General features: G+C 42.0%; 3 protein-coding genes and 1 long non-coding RNA gene across 5 annotated transcripts; 2 read left to right on the top strand and 2 right to left on the bottom strand.

Annotated features, from left to right (window-relative positions):
- Window positions 1–320: 320 nt before the first annotated feature.
- Window positions 321–4,162, bottom strand: lap3 (leucine aminopeptidase 3). Its single transcript, XM_062387761.1, has 13 exons — window positions 4,029–4,162; window positions 3,671–3,786; window positions 3,171–3,225; window positions 2,985–3,090; window positions 2,742–2,901; window positions 2,477–2,641; window positions 2,112–2,270; window positions 1,860–1,984; window positions 1,557–1,645; window positions 1,369–1,471; window positions 1,132–1,211; window positions 932–1,044; window positions 321–808 (listed from the first exon to the last, which is right to left on the bottom strand). Exons 1-13 carry the CDS (start codon window positions 4,110–4,112, stop codon window positions 622–624), a joined length of 1,542 nt encoding a protein of 513 aa, XP_062243745.1. The 5' UTR covers window positions 4,113–4,162; the 3' UTR covers window positions 321–621.
- LOC133953729 (uncharacterized) lies at window positions 2,889–7,503 on the top strand. Its single transcript, XR_009920717.1, has 4 exons — window positions 2,889–2,970; window positions 3,952–4,298; window positions 4,939–5,011; window positions 5,554–7,503. It is a non-coding gene; the product is annotated as an uncharacterized LOC133953729 (long non-coding RNA).
- On the bottom strand, window positions 5,550–6,851 carry clrn2 (clarin 2). The gene is made up of 3 exons (XM_062387786.1): window positions 6,599–6,851; window positions 5,960–6,139; window positions 5,550–5,818 (listed from the first exon to the last, which is right to left on the bottom strand). The coding sequence occupies exons 1-3, from the start codon at window positions 6,849–6,851 to the stop codon at window positions 5,550–5,552; spliced, it is 702 nt and encodes a 233-aa protein (XP_062243770.1).
- Window positions 7,504–8,573: 1,070 nt separating the features above from the next.
- On the top strand, window positions 8,574–17,914 carry tapt1b (transmembrane anterior posterior transformation 1b). Of its 2 annotated transcripts, none has more exons than XM_062387757.1 (14): window positions 8,574–8,768; window positions 10,433–10,563; window positions 10,651–10,769; window positions 11,586–11,748; window positions 11,843–11,978; window positions 12,321–12,418; window positions 12,510–12,579; window positions 12,766–12,846; window positions 13,030–13,139; window positions 14,218–14,277; window positions 14,638–14,706; window positions 14,800–14,876; window positions 14,969–15,141; window positions 15,379–17,914. In XM_062387757.1, exons 1-14 carry the CDS (start codon window positions 8,591–8,593, stop codon window positions 15,630–15,632), a joined length of 1,719 nt encoding a protein of 572 aa, XP_062243741.1. In that variant the 5' UTR covers window positions 8,574–8,590; the 3' UTR covers window positions 15,633–17,914. The 2 variants fall into 2 exon arrangements, with proteins under 2 accessions (XP_062243741.1, XP_062243739.1); XM_062387755.1 differs by having other exon boundaries at window positions 15,376–17,914.
- Window positions 17,915–19,200: the final 1,286 nt, after the last annotated feature.

Genomic DNA, 19,200 nt, shown 5'->3' with positions numbered 1-19,200 from the left:
AAGAATAAAAGATGTTGCATTTAAAGGTTTCAACACTTCCGACCTTTCAGTTGAATCATCATTCTCACCCTAGCCCTAACCCTCTACCCCATGCTGAACTGTTGTTTTTTTGGGGTTGCGTTACACACTTTTGATTTTGTCTGCCAATTTGAGCACTTTCCCACAAGGGCGGAGACTGTTAGCGCAACAAGTCAACATCTGTTTGTTTTGGAATGAGATGTCCATTGATCACATACTGTATGTAATGTTTGAGAGTCCAGGTACTTGTGACCTGATGAAAAAACATTCTGCATTGAAAGAAGAGCCAAAGACACACAGGGTCATAATTAAAGACATACAGAGTTTATTTATACAACATATAAATAACCTGAAACATTATTTAGTTAATACAGATCTTTAAAGTTACAAGAAAATGGACATTACACAAAGCTTTAAAAATATATATCGTACTAATTAATCTGCTGGATGTAGAAATTCAAAGATCCAACAACCCTTTATAAAATATTGGTCTTTTAAATTTCTATAATTACTTCCAGCAGTAAAATTATACAGTATAACTCTGTGTGAACTTTGACCCTTGGCATTTAGCTCTCTGTCTCTGTTGAATCCAGCCAGAGTCTCTCAGCCGTGATGTGCCAGCCCGGCAGCAAACTCCACCAGTGTACGTGTTGGTCTCCCGGACATCCCTTTCCTCAGGTAGGGAACTTCATCTTTGTTACTCATCACACCAGCGATGTCCAGATGAGCCCAATGTGGAGCTGTGACAAACTCTCTCAGGAATGCGGCCGCTGTGCATGCTCCTCCAGAACTAGAAAATAGGACAGATAACAATGAAATTCTGTTAAATAAAGCCATGAATCCACTCCTCTGATCCTCTGAAGCCTCCAGCAGGAGCTGCAGGCGCTAACTGAGAGTCTCTTGAGATACGTACCGGCTGTACTTGCCGACGTTGTTGACGTCTGCCAGCTGGCAGTCAGTCACCTGTCTGGTGTAGTGCTGGAACAGGGGCATCCGCCACACTCTGTCACCCGTCACAACACTGGCCTGCAACACACCATTAGTCAACACTGGAGCTGAGAGACAAAGATGGGCGAGTGTCTATTGTGTTTAGTTTGCATTCGCTTACTATACCTTCTGCAGCTGCTCCCAGAGCCAGTCAGAATTTGTGAATACTCCAGTTGCTGCTGAGCCGAGCGCGACATCCATTGCACCTTGAAAACACAAAACGACACAACTCAAGAGTCAGACCGAGACCCACATTTTCAAGTGGGTTCAAACCAGTGGTTGTTCTGCATTTGCCTATAAATGAGACCTTTTTACACCAGCTCAAGCAAACACCCCTAATTTTTGAATGTGTGAAAATCCCACCTGTCAATGTAGCAACATTGACGATGGCCCTGGGGTTGAAGGTGTGTCCATAACAGAGTGCGTCGGCCAGAACCAGTCTGCCCTCTGCATCTGTGTTATCTACCTGTATTTGGAGAGAACAGTCAGCTCATCTGTACACACAAAAATACACACAGATCACTGCTTCTAACTTCTCATCAAGAACTCACCTGGATTGTTTTTCCATTCTTAGCTGTGACTACATCACCTGGTTTAGTCGCCTTCCCACTGGGCATGTTCTCACACAGAGGAGCCAGACCTTATTTTTTATAATATGAAACAGAGAGGCAGGGGGAGCTATTCATTTTTTCAATTCAATAATGACAGTATTTATTTTTGGGTTTAAGGTGTAAATAAATTATCTTCAGTGATTCAGGAAATCCATCTGGGTATTGACTAGATCCTGGATGATATGGACTTTAGGGTTCTAGTTATGATACCGATATTAGGAGGTAAATATGTCAACAACTCACCAATAATGTTTACTGGCAGTTTCAAAGCTGCTGCTGTGACAATGGATGAACACACGGTGGCAGCACCGCCCATGTCTGCTCTCATTTCATCCATAGAAGCAGATGGCTTCAGAGAAATACCTCCACTACACACATAGACACACAGACACACACACAGGTGTGCAATATAAGAGCACTGTATTGTAAAAATGAAGCAATAAGTGTAGTACATTACATATCCAATCAAATAGAGTGTGTTATATTATGGTTTACGTGTCAAAGGTGATGCCTTTGCCCACTAAGAGAAGCGGGGCCTCCGTGCTCTCAGGTGCACCATTGTAATGAATCTCCAGGAAGACAGGGGGCTCCTCTGAGCCTCTGGACACGCTGAGGAAGGCGCCCATCTGTTGCTCCTCAATCCAGTCCTGGGATCTGTATATAAATAAATGATATGATCACTTCTCTTTCACCCCAGCCATTCTCCTTACATTGAGAGGGATATATTTATGTTTCCATCAAAAGGTGTAACTGAAGTAGCCAAACATCTGTAAAAAGCTTTAAAAGGTTTGCATGTCTCAAGTGTCCTTTTGAACATGTTTCACATGTCTTAATCGTACGATGATGAATGTTTTACTGACCTCTTCTTTATGGTGACTCGCCCAGCATGTCCTGCTAAATTCTCTTCAATGATGCTGGCAAACACAGTCGGCGTTATGTGATTCGCTGGACCTTCCATGAGCAGCCGTGCCAGGTTTTGGCCTTCAGCGTAAAGAACTCCTTTCTCCCACCCGACCGAGTCCGCACTGAGAGTAACAACACACAGACAATTATACAGTTATGTGAAACTGCATGGATGTGAATGCAATAAAAAGTCCCAGTTTTAGTTTCCAGCTGTGATTCTACCTTCCATGGAGCTGCGTTGTGACTTTGTTCTTCTTCTTGGATTTGAGTTGGTCATAGTGGAACAGACCCAGAGCAGCACCTTCAGCTGCCGACTGAGCGTCACCGCAGCCCTCCACCTCCACGTGGTTCACCTCCAGGTCCTGGAGTGACCGGCAGCCAGCTGAGCACGTGCAGAGAAACACACAGACATCAGCCAACTGCAGCCGATCCCCCACCGAGACAAGCCGAGGTAACGTGTCTCACCTGACACTGCAGCTCTGATGTTCTCCTTGCCGGTGTCCCAGTTCTCTGCCCCACACACTCCTGCATTGCTCTTACCCAGTCCTACTACTGCTACACAGGGGAAGTCCTGGAGAACACGCAGAAGAGATACTCAAATACTGTCATGTTATTTATTTGTTATTTAAATCCGATGTCACCCTTTGTTACCGTGTGGACTCCATAGAATATTCTGCTACCGCCTTTCTTCAGTGCAGGTCCAGAGCTGGACAAAGAAAAAAGAAGTTTATTGAACACAACAACAGCAGAATAGACACAACTCTGGAACAGGCTTCTGATAATTAGTGTTTTTGTCACTGTGTGCATTGGAGATGCACAATTTGTTTGGCTTGGTAACACTTAAGATGTGCTTTGGTGTTTATTAGTCTTCATAAAACTGTATATATATTTATTGAAGGGATGGACCATTTAAATATTAATATCATTGATACTGATAATATCACAATAAATGTCACATTAATATTTCTTTTAGGTTTAAAGCGAAACAGCTAAACATTTTTACAAATCTAAGGTAGATAAGCTATGTGTTGTACCTCCTCATTGTGTCTGCACAATGTAATAAATCAACATATATATATATATCGGACTTTTGTTAAACAACTATTGATGAAGATTATAATGCAATCACTTTTTGCTGTTGTGAGACTCACATTGTCAGCAGCTCAGACAGTTTTCCTGACACTGTTTGGTCAAAGCCTGTCGCTGCCTCTGTGAGATGAAGACCAGCCTCCTCTCCCTCCTTCTCAAACACCCCCAACACCAGACCCTGCACATACACACAAACACACACACATAATGAGAGAAACACAAACTCAAAGACAAACACTGTTGCTCGCATGAACACAATCGATAACAAACACAGCTCCCACAGACAGAGAGGCACAGACTGAAGCTTCTCAGAGTCACTGATGTTACTGTCTCTCTCTGCCAGGTGTCAGATGTTTGACAGGGGCCGGGGTGCAGATGTTTGACAGATGTTTGACAGGTGACGTAAGCCGGGCTCCTCACCTTCCTGTGGCTCAGGTGAGAGTGTGAAGCAGAAAACGACCTGCGGGGGTTCGTCCTCTGCACGACTCTCCTCACGAGAAGCATCGTGACCTGCTGCACAAACAGAAACCGACAGAACTGGAACCGCTTATCGTCTCATTCGGGATAAGTAGAGGTCGCAAACATGTGCAGGACGAAGCCGAACAACAAGGTCGCGTTTTCTCTGATGTCACCAACAAGCGACGGAAACCCGCGGTTGTCGCCACCTGGCGGCAGATGTGGGTTAAAGCAGTAAATATTTGATCAGACACTGGTTTCTTCTCCAAACATTTTAGTTTCCTGCTTGATTCAGAACATATCGAAAGGAAAACTATGACCAATTTAATTTGAACTCGTGTAAAAAAAAGTGATACACCATTAAAAAGATAAAGTGATGGTGGGTTCCTACAGAGAAAAGTTACTGTTATTTGAGAGGTCTTTAGAAGGTCATTAATAATCTACATTAATCCTCCATATGAAAAATAACAATAAAATTAACTAATATGAACACATGTCCGTTTACTGCAGCTTTTTAAACTACAAATATTAAAGGTATTGAAACTGATGTCAGAGTTGACGTCTCAGTATTCATCTTCATTTGTCTTTTGTGACCAAGCTTGCGTTTTTTTTTGTTTTTTTTAAAGAAGAGACAATATGATGTACTGTACAGATATGGTATGTATAAACTAAAAAGCAGCAAAGTCATTGCTCACGGCCCCAGAGAGTTAGTATTTTTACTAATTTTTATTATTTTTCAGTATAGAGTCAGTGTATTTGGTTAGAGAGACATCTAACCAAATACACATATAGGTCGAAATGTGTTGTGTAAATAATTGCTTATTTTATTGTTTTACAGTCAATTTGTGTTTGACCAGGATTTGTTCATTTCCAGCTCTTGTTTCCCTGAATATGAGAAATTCTTGAAGAAAATACACAAAGACATGAATTGAACTCAACACAGGAAGGTGAATCAATCTAAAAAGATTTTATCTTTAATATAAACAACAACACACGTGATTTAAGATCTTTACTTGGACAGTTTTATTTAAATATGAGTATGTACATCCTTCTCTCCCTATGAAATCATGCTCACAGTGTTGCTACCAATTATTTTATAAGGAGTTCATGTAAAGATCGCTACTCTAAAACACTGACTTCAATATTTATTCTGAGAAATGTGACAAACCTGTTGCAGACATTTCAGACACATCTAGAAAAAAGTATCCTGTATTTACACAATATATATATACAGCACAGGACGTTCAGAGCTCAGTAGTTGACTTTGGATGCAAGACACTTTGCATCCATTAATGCAGATGAGGATCATTCAGTTCAATCACAACTCCTGCAAAAAGAAAACCAGTTGTCGCTGCCGGCGGCTTCTGTAATCTTTGAGGCTACACAGCCATAACTTTATGATTGTAGCCATTTGTCTCTGGCACAGTGTTTGTTTCCACATGGAAAACATCATAAGTGCTGACACGATGCTCTGTGTTTGGTTCTTTAGTAGAGCAGGTCCAGAGCAGAGATGGTGGGCTCCTCCGGTTTCTTGATCTCTGGTTTGGGCAGCTTGATCCGACTCATGGCGACCACTCCGCAGACAGCGAAGTGAGTCCCGATGCTCCCCACGCCCAGCCAGAAGGACCAGTCCAGGCCATCCTCCAGGACAACCAGGACGAACAGCTTCTCCTGGTGGTTAGCCACCCGCTCGGTCAGACGGTGGTGTCTCAGGGCCGCCAGGAAACACAAAACACCCAGGGCACCGAAAAGAGCTGGAAAATACAGAACATGGGAAGGAAATGCAAAGAGAGGGGTAAACCAAGAGCTTGTATAACACTATCAAGGGGCAAACATGAGATGCAAATTGAAAAGTAAACCTAGGTCATGAGGAAAGACAGAGTCCGCTGATATACCTGCTATTAAGTTCCACAGGTAGAGTCCTTTGTGCCCCTTGATGCTCTGGTAGGGAATCTTGCGTGCGTTGTAAATACAGAAGGACAGACTGACCACAGCGAAGCCGATGGCCACCAGCAGGAAGAGAATCACCATCATGTGAAGGCCGCTGTTCAATGTTCTCACGAGCTTTGGAAAAACTGGACAATCAGACAGAATCAGAGGAAAAGAGATCAATCAGCCCAGTGAGCAGGTTTGTCTGAGAAGCGATGAGGAAAGGAAACAACACATTCTGCAGCCACCAGACATTAGTCATGCTGTTCTGAATATTCTGGATTAAACAGATGTTGGATTGTTTACATGCAGCCTTTGACCTTACTGAATATTCTGGATTAAACAGATGTTGGATGGTTAACATGCAGCCTTTGACCTTACTGAATATTCTGGATTAAACAGATGTTGGATGGTTTTCATGCAGCCTTTGACCTTACTGACTATTCTGGATTAAACAGATGTTGGATGGTTTACATGCAGCGTTTGACCTTACTGACTATTCTGGATTAAACAGATGTTGGATGGTTTACATGCAGCGTTTGACCTTACTGACTATTCTGGATTAAACAGATGTTGGATGGTTTACATGCAGCCTTTGACCTTACTGAATATTTTGGTTCGCCTCCTCCCGAGCCCGCACCTCTTGCTCTTCCCTCCCTGGAACAAACCGTAGTAAATGTCCCCGACGAACTGCTCCAGCTCCGGGCTGGACGCGTTCACTATGTCCACCCCGGTTTTACACAGGATCCGTCCGGTGACCCAGCGCTCCGTGGCCAGGGCCACGACCAGGAGGACCACCGAGCCGACGCAGAGCACCGAGGCCACTGAGAACGTTATCCGTTTCCACAGAGAAGGCATCTTACGAGCCCATGGTGCCCCGGGGGAGGTAACAGGACGCCGGGCAGCGACCGCGTTGTGCACCCGACGATCACCATGAGTTTACTATATAGATTGAAAGGTCAAAATAAATCATCATCCAACAGAAGAGTGTTGTTCCTCTAGCTGAAATGTTGCGTGTATTGAGTCGCAGGGGATGAGAAACAGAATCTATGACGGTCAAGGAGATCGCTTACCGGGAGAAACCCTATCCCTGCCCCGCCGTGCTGCTCTCTCTCTGTCTCTATCTCTCTTTCTCTGTCTCACACACACACACACATTCTCTCTTTAATCAGGGGTTGAATTAACCTTTGAGACTTGGTATTTGGATCTAGTAAAGTAACATCTAATTGGTGACCTTAGTGCAGCAGTAAAACAATGTAAGACAAATTAATTGTGTTAGATTGATGGATGTGGTTATTTTTTAACACACACACTAAAGGTCACTTCATGGCAGCAATCAGTTTAGCATTCAGTGTTTAGGCCTTGTGGTCCTAAATCTCATATCCTGCTCAATGCATGATCCTACATCTCATGTCCTGCTCTATGCATGCTCCACTTAGCCTACTTAGCCTATATTGGTTCTGACTTGTGCATATTGTTATCAAAGATAATGACAATAAAGTTCTTTTGACCTGCGAACAAGACTTTGATTGTGAGTTTGATTGTTGTGAAAGTGGGAATGTGCACAACAAAAGATCTTACAGTGGCTCCTGATCTTGAGAAAGACCCCTCAGTCAAAATATAATTTTAAGATGTTAAATGATACCTGGTCCATATCACAACAAGTTTGGACATTCCAACACAGGAAAACACAATGTTCAGAGAGGGGTCTGATCATTCATCTTTGCTAAAGAGCAAGTTAATTTGGTCGTATGTAACAGAGCTCGGGGCAAATACAGCATGAGCTGTGAGCCCCTGTTGAATCCTGTTCTTGCCCCGCCCATGTTCCCCATGTACAGCATGTACCCTGGTTCATACGCAGGGTCATGAAGTTCACTTCAATGCATGAATGCATTTTTTCTGTTTATAGGCTTATTCTTTGTTCTATTATATATTTAGTACTTTACTATGTATCATTTACTTATCTGGAGTATGCACAGTTTTTAGTACATTTATGTTTACTACATTCTATTTTGAGCTATTTTAATTATTCATATCTTATTTATTGCCACTACTCTATGTGCACCTATCTATCTATCTTCTCTATGTACATCTATCTATCTATCCATCTATCTCTCTTTCTCTCTATCTATCTATCTATATATCTATCTATCTATCTATCTATCTATCTATCTATCTATCTATCTATCTATCTATCTATCTGTCTGTCTGTCTGTCTGTCTGTCTGTCTGTCTGTCTGTCTGTCTGTCTGTCTGTCTGTCTGTCTGTCTATCTATCTATCTATCTGTCTATCTATCTATCTATCTGTCTATCTGTCTGTCTATCTATATATATATATCTGTCTATCTATCTATCAATCAATCTATCTTTCTATTAATATTATTCTGGGATTAAAATCCATTCATCAGATTTTACTAAGTGAATCAATCAACTTAACGAGCTGTAAAACGGCCAAACTTCGTTTTCCAGCGACCCCCTCTGGCGATGTAACTGCACTGCAGGGCGTGATGACGCCGCGGCAGCTGACGCAGCTCCCCCCACCTCCTCCTCCTCCTCCTCCTCCTCCTCCAGCCAGCAGCTGAGACCGTTTGGAGAAGATGGCGGAGTCGCTGTCGTCTGGTCCCGGAGAGGAGAAGGAGAAGGAGACGGAGGACAGGGAGCGGGACGGCAGCGCTACCACGGCCGAGAAGAGCACGGCGAGCGACGGGTCCACGGAGACGCAGGGGCTCCGCGACGAAAATGGCGGCAGCGTGGGCAAGAGACGGAACCTGTCAGGTGAGAGGGAGCTAGCATCGTCTCCGGCGCAGGGAGTGTGTACGGGGCGAACAGCGCTAAGCTAGCTGTTTGTTTTACCGGAGCCTGGCACCCAGCAGCCAGGGTTCCGGTCCCGGTGCTGCGGCGTGCGGGAGCTCATCTGTCGGGTTCACGGAGCTCCGGCAGGGGGAAATGTCACCGCAGCCTCTGCAGCTGCTGCTCGCGGTGCCAGACCCCGGTTAGAGATCACCAGCTAAACTGTGTTTGTTGACGTTTTTCTCGCGAGGGATTAAACCCGCCGAATTAGCTGTTTACAGTCCCTGGTCGCTGGGTAACATTAGATGTGTCTTCATCTGTCAGGCTACTACAGAGAGGATGAGGTCAACATTAAAACGAGCTGATCGTGAGGCAGGTTCTGCAGATATACTGTCCGTCCTTTGCTTTTAATTTGAATATAGCATGGGAAGGGACTCTTCCAGACACTGAGCTGGATTAAAGCATCGCCCCGGGGGCTAATTCAGTGTTTCCCTTTAATTACAAATTACATCACTGTGGTGAGCTGCCAGCTAATTTGTCCCCTGTAATAACTGGTATGACTTGTTACATACCTCAGTAGGTTTTGTTAAAGGTTCAGTGTGTAGAATTTTAGTGACATCTAGTGGTGAAGTGGCATGTTGCAGCAGAATACCCCTCACGTCCCCCTCCCCTTCTAAACACGAAGGAGAACCAGTGGAAGACTTTATTTGTAATAATAACTAAAAAGGTGTTTAGTTTGTCCACTCTGGGCTACTGTTAAAATAAACATGGCGTCCTCTGTAGAGAGAATTGCTCCTAACAAATATAAATGGATCCTTCTATGGTAAAGATAACAACAATACAATGTAGGGGATCACACACTAGTAAGAATCTCACTAGGTTTATTTTATATTCACTTTCTGCCAATAGATCCATCTCAACTAAATCTTAGACACTGAACCTTTGAATATATTTTGAGGTTTTTACTTCTACTTTACATTCAAATGTTTAGCTACTTTTCATGGAAAGAATTTAGCATTAACATGTTGTTATTCCATGGTCAAGAGATAGGAATCATATGCAACTCTGAGACTGTCTGTTTTATTTGAAATATATTTTACTCAAATGTATTTACCGGCATCCCAACGTAAATGCATTGTCCCCTTGATTTGTGAATTGGTGTCAGGTTTTCTAGCTTGTGGATTATTTGAAATAAGACATGTTTTCCATATGGTCCAAGAATGTATCCATGTTGAACTATATATTTGAAAAGCTTTCACATTATCCAGCATGTCTAGAAGTTAATATCTAGACCATGTTCGAAATGACCAATAACTAATATACCAATACAGTTGTGATTTTTTTTTTAAAGCTTCCCTTTACCCTTCTCTCGACAGTGTAGATTGCGTTCACGGTTTTGCAGATGTAAGCGGTAACATCAGCCGTTATCTCCTCCGCAACCTCTTGCAACATCTGGATTTGGGCTGGAGGTTGCAGTGGAAATGCACAGTCAGCCACTATTATATCTGAATTAACCCATCAAAGTATGGTTGTTGTTTGTATCAGGTGTGTGTGGGGGGTGGACAATGTTGGAGCTTGAAGTTCACTGACCTTAGTCAAGTAATTAAGTTTGATATTGTCTGATGTAGCTCTGTCCTTTATGTATTTAGACCTGTCGCTGGTCAGGTTTATAACTACCGAGCTCACCAGAGGCTATTTCCTGGAACACAATGAGGCCAAATACACGGAGCGCAGAGAGCGGGTCTACACCTGCCTGCGTATCCCCAAAGAGCTGGAGAAGGTAAACACACCAAACACTCACTCTGCGAAATAATAAAATGATTATGTCATAAAATAAACAAACACATTTCCCTCTTCCTCTTAACAGTTGATGACATTCGGCTTCTTCCTGTGTCTGGACGCCTTTCTCTACGTGTTCACGCTGTTGCCCCTCAGAGTTATTCTGGCCCTTTTACGGCTCCTCACGTTGCCATGCTGTGGCGTCAGGTAAAGTTCACACTGAAGATAGTCAGCAGATTTTTAAGCAGTTCCCTTTATTGATCTTTGGCCACAACGATGATCCGTATTCGATTAATCATTAAAAGTGTTTCCTTTGTATAAGCTTTGTTCAAACAGTTGAGAGTGGCTGTTCATTGAATCGTGTTAGAAATAATTTAAAGGATATTTAAAGCCAGTGCACCATCATTACAAACTAGTTTTCATCAAAGTATTATATCATTAAATCTACAGATTATGCATTTAAGCTGTTTTTCTGCCCTGTAGTTCAACTTGTATAGAAGAGTGTTACCTTCTGGTTGTGTTTGAACTTCTGTACAAACTACTTTTGAAATGACTCCTTATTTAATGAGTTAACTGATGATTATTTTGATAAGCAAAAGTTGTATGTGCCTTATTAAGCAAGAATTTCAACCATTCTTTGGTTTCAGTTTATCGAGTTTGGGATTTAGTGTTTTTCATAATTCAATTATTTGCTTAAATTGAATATCTTTGGGCGGACGATCTGATGTTCAAATTGGACATAAAATTGTGATGGCCATTCCCAGACTTTCATAATTTTATAGACCAAACAATCAAAAAGAATTGAAAAATTTTGTTTTATTGAAGATGAAAACAGATTTTAGTTTCTGCAGTGGACTGGTACAATCTGACAAATCCACACAGATTTGACAAGCAGCTTCTCAGGACAGAAACAGCCATTGCACTATTGTGTTTGACCTGTAGAGGGCAGTGGAGCTCTGCTTGACTCAGACAGCATGTGATTTTGAGGACGTTCTTTCATGTGTGTGTTTGTGTGTATTTCAGTGGCTCCCGCCTGCTGCAGCCAGCACAGGTATGTGATGTCCTGAAAGGCTTCATCATGGTGTTGTGTTACTCAATGATGAGCTACGTGGATTACGCTATGATGTACCACCTCATCAGGGGACAGTCGGTCATCAAACTGTACATCATCTACAACATGTTAGAGGTACCCCCGCGTAAAACATCTGCGAGTTCTTAACTCAGATTTGACTAAACTCTGATTCCACTCCACTCATTTACTTCCCTTATTGTGTTGTCAGGTGGCGGATCGCCTGTTCTCCTCATTTGGTCAGGACATCCTGGACGCTCTGTACTGGACGGCCACTGAACCCAAGGAGAAGAAGAGAGCGCACATAGGGGTGATTCCTCACTTCCTCATGGCCGTGCTCTACGTCTGTATCCTCACTGAGAAAGAGTTGTTGTTGACCTTGTAGCAAAGACAATTGGTCATTACGTCAGTTAACATGAAAAGAACAGATGAAAGAAGATAATGGCAGGCGAAGAAGTAGCTACATATGTATTTTTAGACATATTCTGTGTTTAGTAGTGTACAAACAATAACTGACAATAATAATGATTCTCTTATTGCACATCATTTTGGCTTCATTTCTGGATAATGGGAGGAATTTGAGACAAGTCGTCCATTTTTATTGCAGTCTATGATCAGACTTAAACACACAGTACAATGTTTCTACTGTAGACATCAGCATGTTTCTTCCCTAACATGTTTGTACCAAGTTCTTCACGCCATCCTCATCATGGTTCAGGCCACAACTCTCAATGTAGCCTTCAACTCCCACAACAAGTCTCTGCTCACCATCATGATGTCAAACAACGTGAGTGTGATGCTCGCAGACGTAATGACTCAGTTGAAAGTGAGCGCAGCAGGAGTTCAGTTATATGATATTTCTGTCTTTTTCCCTGCAGTTTGTGGAGATCAAGGGGAGTGTGTTTAAGAAGTTTGAAAAGAACAACCTTTTCCAGATGTCTAACAGTGGTAAGTGCTGGACCAAATTGCATAAAGAGCCCAACATGTGCCGCACACATCAGCATTTTTTTGGGACATTTTGTCCCTCACCCTTTAAACTTGGCGATTTAGCGCGAGGTAAATTTATGGAATCAAACTCCGCCGCTGTGAGTCCAAAGTAGGTTAATCCTGGATTGATTTGTGTGTTTCCCACAGACATAAAAGAGAGGTTCACCAACTACATCCTCCTGCTCATCGTTTGTCTGAGAAACATGGAGCAGTTTTCATGGAACCCTGGTAACTAACACAGCTGCTTTATCTATGTATGTGAACACATGAGGTTATAGATCCATCATTGGTTCCTCCTCATCTCTTCACTGTGTGTCAGCCTTTAACTGTCCCTGACTCCATTAAATGAAATCATGTTTACTACTGTTATGAATATTGACACTGATACATTTTTCGTGTGTTTCTTCTTAGACCACCTGTGGGTGCTGTTTCCTGATGTGGTCATGGTGATAGCATCAGAAGTTGCGGTGGATGTTGTGAAGCACGCGTTCATCACCAAGTTCAACGACATCAGCGCTGATGTGAGTCTTTTCACTGCAGTGCTACAAAGAGCACTTCCTCAGCTTTGTTGTGGTGCAAGTAGTGTTTAAATTTGGCAAAATGTATTGAAATTCCAGGCCTATTTCTTCAGTTCTTATAAGTCACATATTAAAGTTTCATGCATGGAGGAGGTGTCCTCAGTTAATTTGCCTTTTACTTTCCTTTTGTCCGAATAAATTGAAAGACTTTTTAAGCAGAGTCACTGCATTAATTAACCAGGAGTCAGTTCAAATCATTTGGGATACTTAGAAATCCCATTAATATCCATGTTAGTTGTACTCTTCACCTTTTAGGGACAATTTATATGAAAAGGATTCTGTGTCCACATAATCTCAACACCTGTAGAATACCTGAGTTTGAATGAATAGACGACACTGACAGTGTTTTTTGATATATAAAAAACATGTTAATTGGACATTATTGAAATATTGCCCTCAGGAAAACACTTTTTCAAAGATCAAGAAGAAAACTTGTGTCTCAATAGACTTGAATTGATTTCCTCTTCCTCCCTGTCTTTTCACTGCTCCACTGAACAACACTCTGTTGCTGGGTTTTTGAAACTGGTCATTTCTCTTGTTCTCACATCGTCCCACTCAGACACGAGATACTCTGATGTACAAGAGGAAAACCTACGACCTTGTTTACTTCACGCCTCCTTCCCCGTTGTGTTCTCGTCCTCTTTGATTTCCTTCAAGGAGTTGTAACCACGGTTATGTAATGGAAACCAAAGCCACAGGAAGGGATTAACCCCTTTATCTCCAAACTGTCAATCCTCATCACACAAACCTCACTCACCTATATTTAGCTTTGGACCACTGGTGAATCCCGTTCTCATTTAATCCATGTGAACACATTTTAGTTTTTTTCTCTTTACACAAAATTTAATTGATGTTAACTTTAACTCAGCGTCAGCTAAATGAAATGTAATGTAATGACTCATCTTCACTACCAACATCTTTACTCTTTACTTGCGTACAACTAATCAACTGATTATTATGAGACGCCAACAGGAAACTTGAGTTTTAATGAGGGCTTTGTTATCCTGTGTTTTTTCCCCAGGTATACGGAGAATACCGAGCCAGCCTTGCCTTTGACCTCGTCAGCAGTCGACAGAAAAATGTGAGCGAAATAAACTCAAACATTTGCTTTGTCTCAATCAAACTGTAAAACCAGTTTCTGATAAACCTGTGAAGTGATCCCACCATAAAATACACATATGAATTCAGGTTCTGTCAATCCATATGTCCGTCCCCTTCTTTTTTATCGAAAGAGCTCAGTGCATATGATAATAATGGTAGAATACACTTCATACCCATTCATTAAATTATTTCTTTACATCTGTAAAGAAATGGAGGTAAACTGTATAATTATTAATTATTAGATTAGATAATAAGCTCAATATATTTAGTGTAAGACTGAATAAGTGATAGTGTTCAGGATAAGTCCACTCACTGTTAGATATGTTTTTTGTGTCCTCAGGCTTACACAGACTACAGTGACTCAGTGTCCAGGAGAATGGGCTTCATCCCGCTTCCCTTAGCTCTGCTGGTAGGTCACTGTCTATGAAGAGCATCTGCCATGAACACAGTGTTCATTGTTCACAGTTTAAATCTAATGTTATGTTTTTGTTTCTTTTTCCAGTTGATCAGAGTAGTGACGAGCTCGGTTAAAATCCAGGGTTCTCTCTCCTTTATGTGTGTGTTGCTGTTTTACTTGGGGTAAGCATCAGTTTGTCTTTTCCAAGTTTTTAACACGCATGCAAAGATTAGTTCTCATTTCATGTCTTAATTGTTTGTGTGTTTGTGAACAGGATGATCACTCTGAAGGTGCTCAACAGTATCGTTCTGCTGGGGACGTCGTGTATGTTTGTCAAAGCGGCCAATATGGAAGAGAAGCTCTTCAACCCTCCACCGTCTGCCACCTCCAGCCGAGTGAACTCCAGAGCTAACCGCACCAAACACGTTAACACGCCGGCACAGCAAGGTAGCAGCCAGTGCACCCCTATCTCTCTTTGTGGCTTAATTTTACAATAAAGAGTAACTCAATATCCAAGGGAGCAGCCAGTGTTGCTCCAGCGTCCCCTCGTCTTTCCACCCGTTCCAGCTGTTTTCATGAAGCGGCTATCACAGATAATCCACTGCCGCAAAAACATATTCATTGTTTGTTTACTCCTTAAGTTTCTAATCTGCTTCAATTAAACTATGTCTCCCTCAAAAGCAGAATCCACTGCAGACAAGGGAGGAACCCCACTGGCATCAGACAACCCTCAGCCCAACACCACTGCTGAGAGCTCGGCCCCCACCCTTCCCAAGAGCGACTCGGACACATTTCTTACGACGCCCGACGAAGAGGATGATGACAAGATCATCAACACCGACACAGGACTGGAAGGAGATGGACTCAAACCCAGAACGCCCAAGAAAGACTTGCTGGAGATCGACCGCTTCACCATCTGTGGCAACAGAATAGACTGACGGCCACAGAAACAAGCCAGTGTCCCGGAAACACAGCGAGGTTCAAGGATCAGACACGGGTCATGGAGCGCGCTCAGAGCGGACTTACCCTCGTGCACCTGACCCCAGGAGTATTTATTTATTTATTACTGAATACAAACCAGCCATGGCATCAAGCTGTTACTACAAGCAACAGAGGCTGCTTCAGATGTTTCCAGCTGGTCCAGTTCCATTTCAGGTAGACTCTGAGGATGAGTCGCAGTCCTCAGGACAACCTCCAGAAATGGTCGATGGTGACAGCAATGCAGAGAAGTGGCGTGCGCGGCTGGCGTCCAGCCTGTTTGAGGCGGTAGGGACGTGACAGCTGGACTGTGCGAGCGCGTGTTCAAAAGCACAATCCCAAAAATCGGGCGAGGAGTCGTTTTTAGACTGAACTAAAAAAAAGTGTAAATTTTTCAATTTTTTTATTTTCAGATGTTTGACAAATTATCATATTTCAAATGAAGTTTTTATGAAAAGTCTCAGACCTTATTCCTAAAATCAACCGTGCTTAGCTGCAGGATTAAGACTCATCATCACGTTATCACATTGTGCAAATCATAAAGTTGATCTGCTGACACCAGCACTCATTTTTATTTGAATTGAGTTTTTGTGATGAGCCCAGATGTTCATCTCGATAATGATGGCATCAGCAGCTTCAGGTTACACAGTCTGGACACAGCCCGCAGTCGATGGGTTCAGCAGATATTTCTATTTAAAGAGATTTTTTTTAATTTTCCAGTACAGTCCCTGTGTAAGCTCATCGCTCAAGCATGCAGCCTCGAATAATCATGTCATCAACATCAGCTTAGAGCAATTTCTATATTGGAAACAGTGAACCTACAGAAATGTCTCGGTGAAGTGCGACCGTGTGCTTGGTCTCAGTTAAAATTCATGGTGTGTGACACCAGCCTCAATTGAACATATATTTCCTTTTTTCACTGTTATCTTCAGAGTGGTTTGAAAAGTAAAAATGACATGTATGCATGTAAAGCTGTCAAATCTAGACAATAAGAAACAGGATGGAGGAATCATGTGAAAGAAGTCAACTCAGCTGTTTTCATCTTTCATAGAGCTGTGCAAAATTGCAGATTGGTGCCCTAAAGGTTGTTGTTGGTATTGTTTGATGTGGTGATGCTGGCTTTGAATTTGAGAAGAGGCTCTTAGGAAACATCTATGTTCCAAAAGAAGTCTGACTGTTAATGCTGTGAAAACTTGCTGCGCTGTGTAATCAATTATGTGTATCCAACAACTCTCTCTGCTCTGAAGTACCGGACAAATGTTAAGTTCACCCAGTCTCCGGTTTTTGCCTCTCATGTATCATTGTAACAAACAAACTAAAATGGAAAAAAGACGCCAGCAGATGAGAAACTGAAACTTGTGTTGCTGAATAACGATTTTTTAAACAATTTTCAAGTTGCAGCTCTAAAACATCCTTCCTCAATTTTTACATAAGCAATAGTAACGTTTTATTAATAGTTCTACACTTGTTGCCTACGTTGCTGTTATACACAGTTTGTATACAAAATATTGTGTCTACATTTTCTGAAGATGATCTTCCTGTTACCAGGGATGAATAAGAGTTGCTACTTCTGTCTGTCTAAGGAGAGGGATGTAGAGAGGGTTGATTCTCCTCACCCAAGTCGAGGGGAAATAGTTGTCACCCATTGTTAAGCCATATGAGGTAAAATTTTGATTTGCTATACAAGTAACATTTGAAAATAGATAATAAATGTCTTGCAAAGCCTCAAATCTTGGTGTTAGATCAAAACCTCTTAACCAAGGAACAAATTCTTTAGGAATTAGTTTCCCACCTCAGACTTGTCATCAGGCTATATGTATGTTGATAAAACTCGACATTGTGCAGGATTCTTTATCATGTTGTGGATTTAATCCTAAATCTTCTTTACGAACCTGAGAGGAGAATATTGTTACTGCGTTGCTCGGCATTTATCCTTCAGGAGAATGTAGTCTTACCTCAGCTGTGACTCAAATGTGCTGGTTGTTCATGAGAGGCACAAACCTGAGATCAGTCCAACCTCTCAACGGGGGGACATTCAATACAGGAACATAACTGCATATTTACAAATGAAGGATCAAGAGTGTGTATGAGTCATGATGGCGTGAAGTGTGTTTGCGTGTGTGTGATTGCAGTGCATGAATGGTTCTGACTACTTGATGTATGAATTGGATCAGATCACTATCCATCTGTGTAAAGCATCTCCTCAATTGATAGAAGGAGAATAAAATCATTTTTTTTCTAAGCCTTTCTGGTTTGATTTCAATGTTTAACCATTACTGTGTGTGTCTGTGTCTGTGTGTGTGTGTGTGTGCGCGCTCACCCAGGAACAGTGGTGAGTGTTTCGGTGAAAGGAGTCACTTTTGTTCACAAGGCAAACACTGACGTCCACTGTTCCACTTGAATGGGCATTCGGAAGGAGCGGGGGGGTCTGTCATCACAAACATTCTCCCACAGAGGCTTCTGGATACTCAACCTGCATTTACACAGTTTCACAGTGAACCAGCTGCTGTGTGGGGTCGTGTGAGGAGGTGAGAGCGGATGAAAGTGAGCACTGACGTGTGTCGCAGACTTCAGAGCCGTTTCCTGAGATTACACAACATAATCACGTTTGTTGCTTTTTAAACTTTGGGTTTTCCCTTTTCTGAACTTGAACCTTCTTCGCCTGCCAAACTCTCACCGGCCTCGACCGTCTGGTCTATCTGATCCACCTCAGAAGTGAAGGTCAGCTGCTCAGTGGGCGCAGCGAGGAGTCAATGACCTGCGTCGCATGCAGAGAGATCCACTGTGGATGTGGGCTCTAGTTATGTGTCTTCAATTTCTGCCAATAGATCTCCCTAAGTTCTACTGGTCCTTTAAAAGACTCTTACCAGGATGTGGAGAGAACCAAAACGTGTTCAGCTAAATTCAACCTCATTGATGATATTTTACTTTTCTGTTCTGCTTTGACAAATCTTAAGTGTCTGATTGCAAAAGTACTTTTAATTACATACTGTAAGTAATCTGACGTTCTATATTGTCACTTTACAGCCAACTGCTTTATACCTCTACTACAATTTAGAAGGAAATCTCTACTTTGTCCTTCACTGCATTATCCGATAACTGAAATTCTTATTTCACTGATTATTTCGCCACATATTTAGATTTCTTGAGTTTAGATCTAGCTTTTGATATTTTCAAAAAATTTAGAGCCATGAAAATAATATGCCAACAATACTATATGCCTTTATCAAGCACATAAATACTTTAATAATGATGTTGATTATAATATCATTTTGTGAGGTAACAAAAGTACTTTTACATGGCATTACTTTGACTTGAAGTAATGCACTACAGAGACAGACCGGTTAGAAATACTGTGACATGATATTACTTTGACTTCAAGTAATGAAATACAGAGCGGGCCAATTAAAGGTATCTTTACAAAGTATCACTATAACTTGAAGTAATGCAGTACAAAGACAGACCGATTAAAAGTACTTTGAAATGGTATTACTTTGACTTGAAGTAAAGAAGTACAGAGACAGACCA

Source organism: Platichthys flesus, chromosome 5 (genome assembly GCF_949316205.1).
Source record: "Platichthys flesus chromosome 5, fPlaFle2.1, whole genome shotgun sequence".
Classification (NCBI taxonomy): Eukaryota; Metazoa; Chordata; class Actinopteri; order Pleuronectiformes; family Pleuronectidae; genus Platichthys; species Platichthys flesus.
Note: the sequence above shows the minus strand (reverse complement) of the source record. Positions and strands in the feature narration are given on the sequence as shown.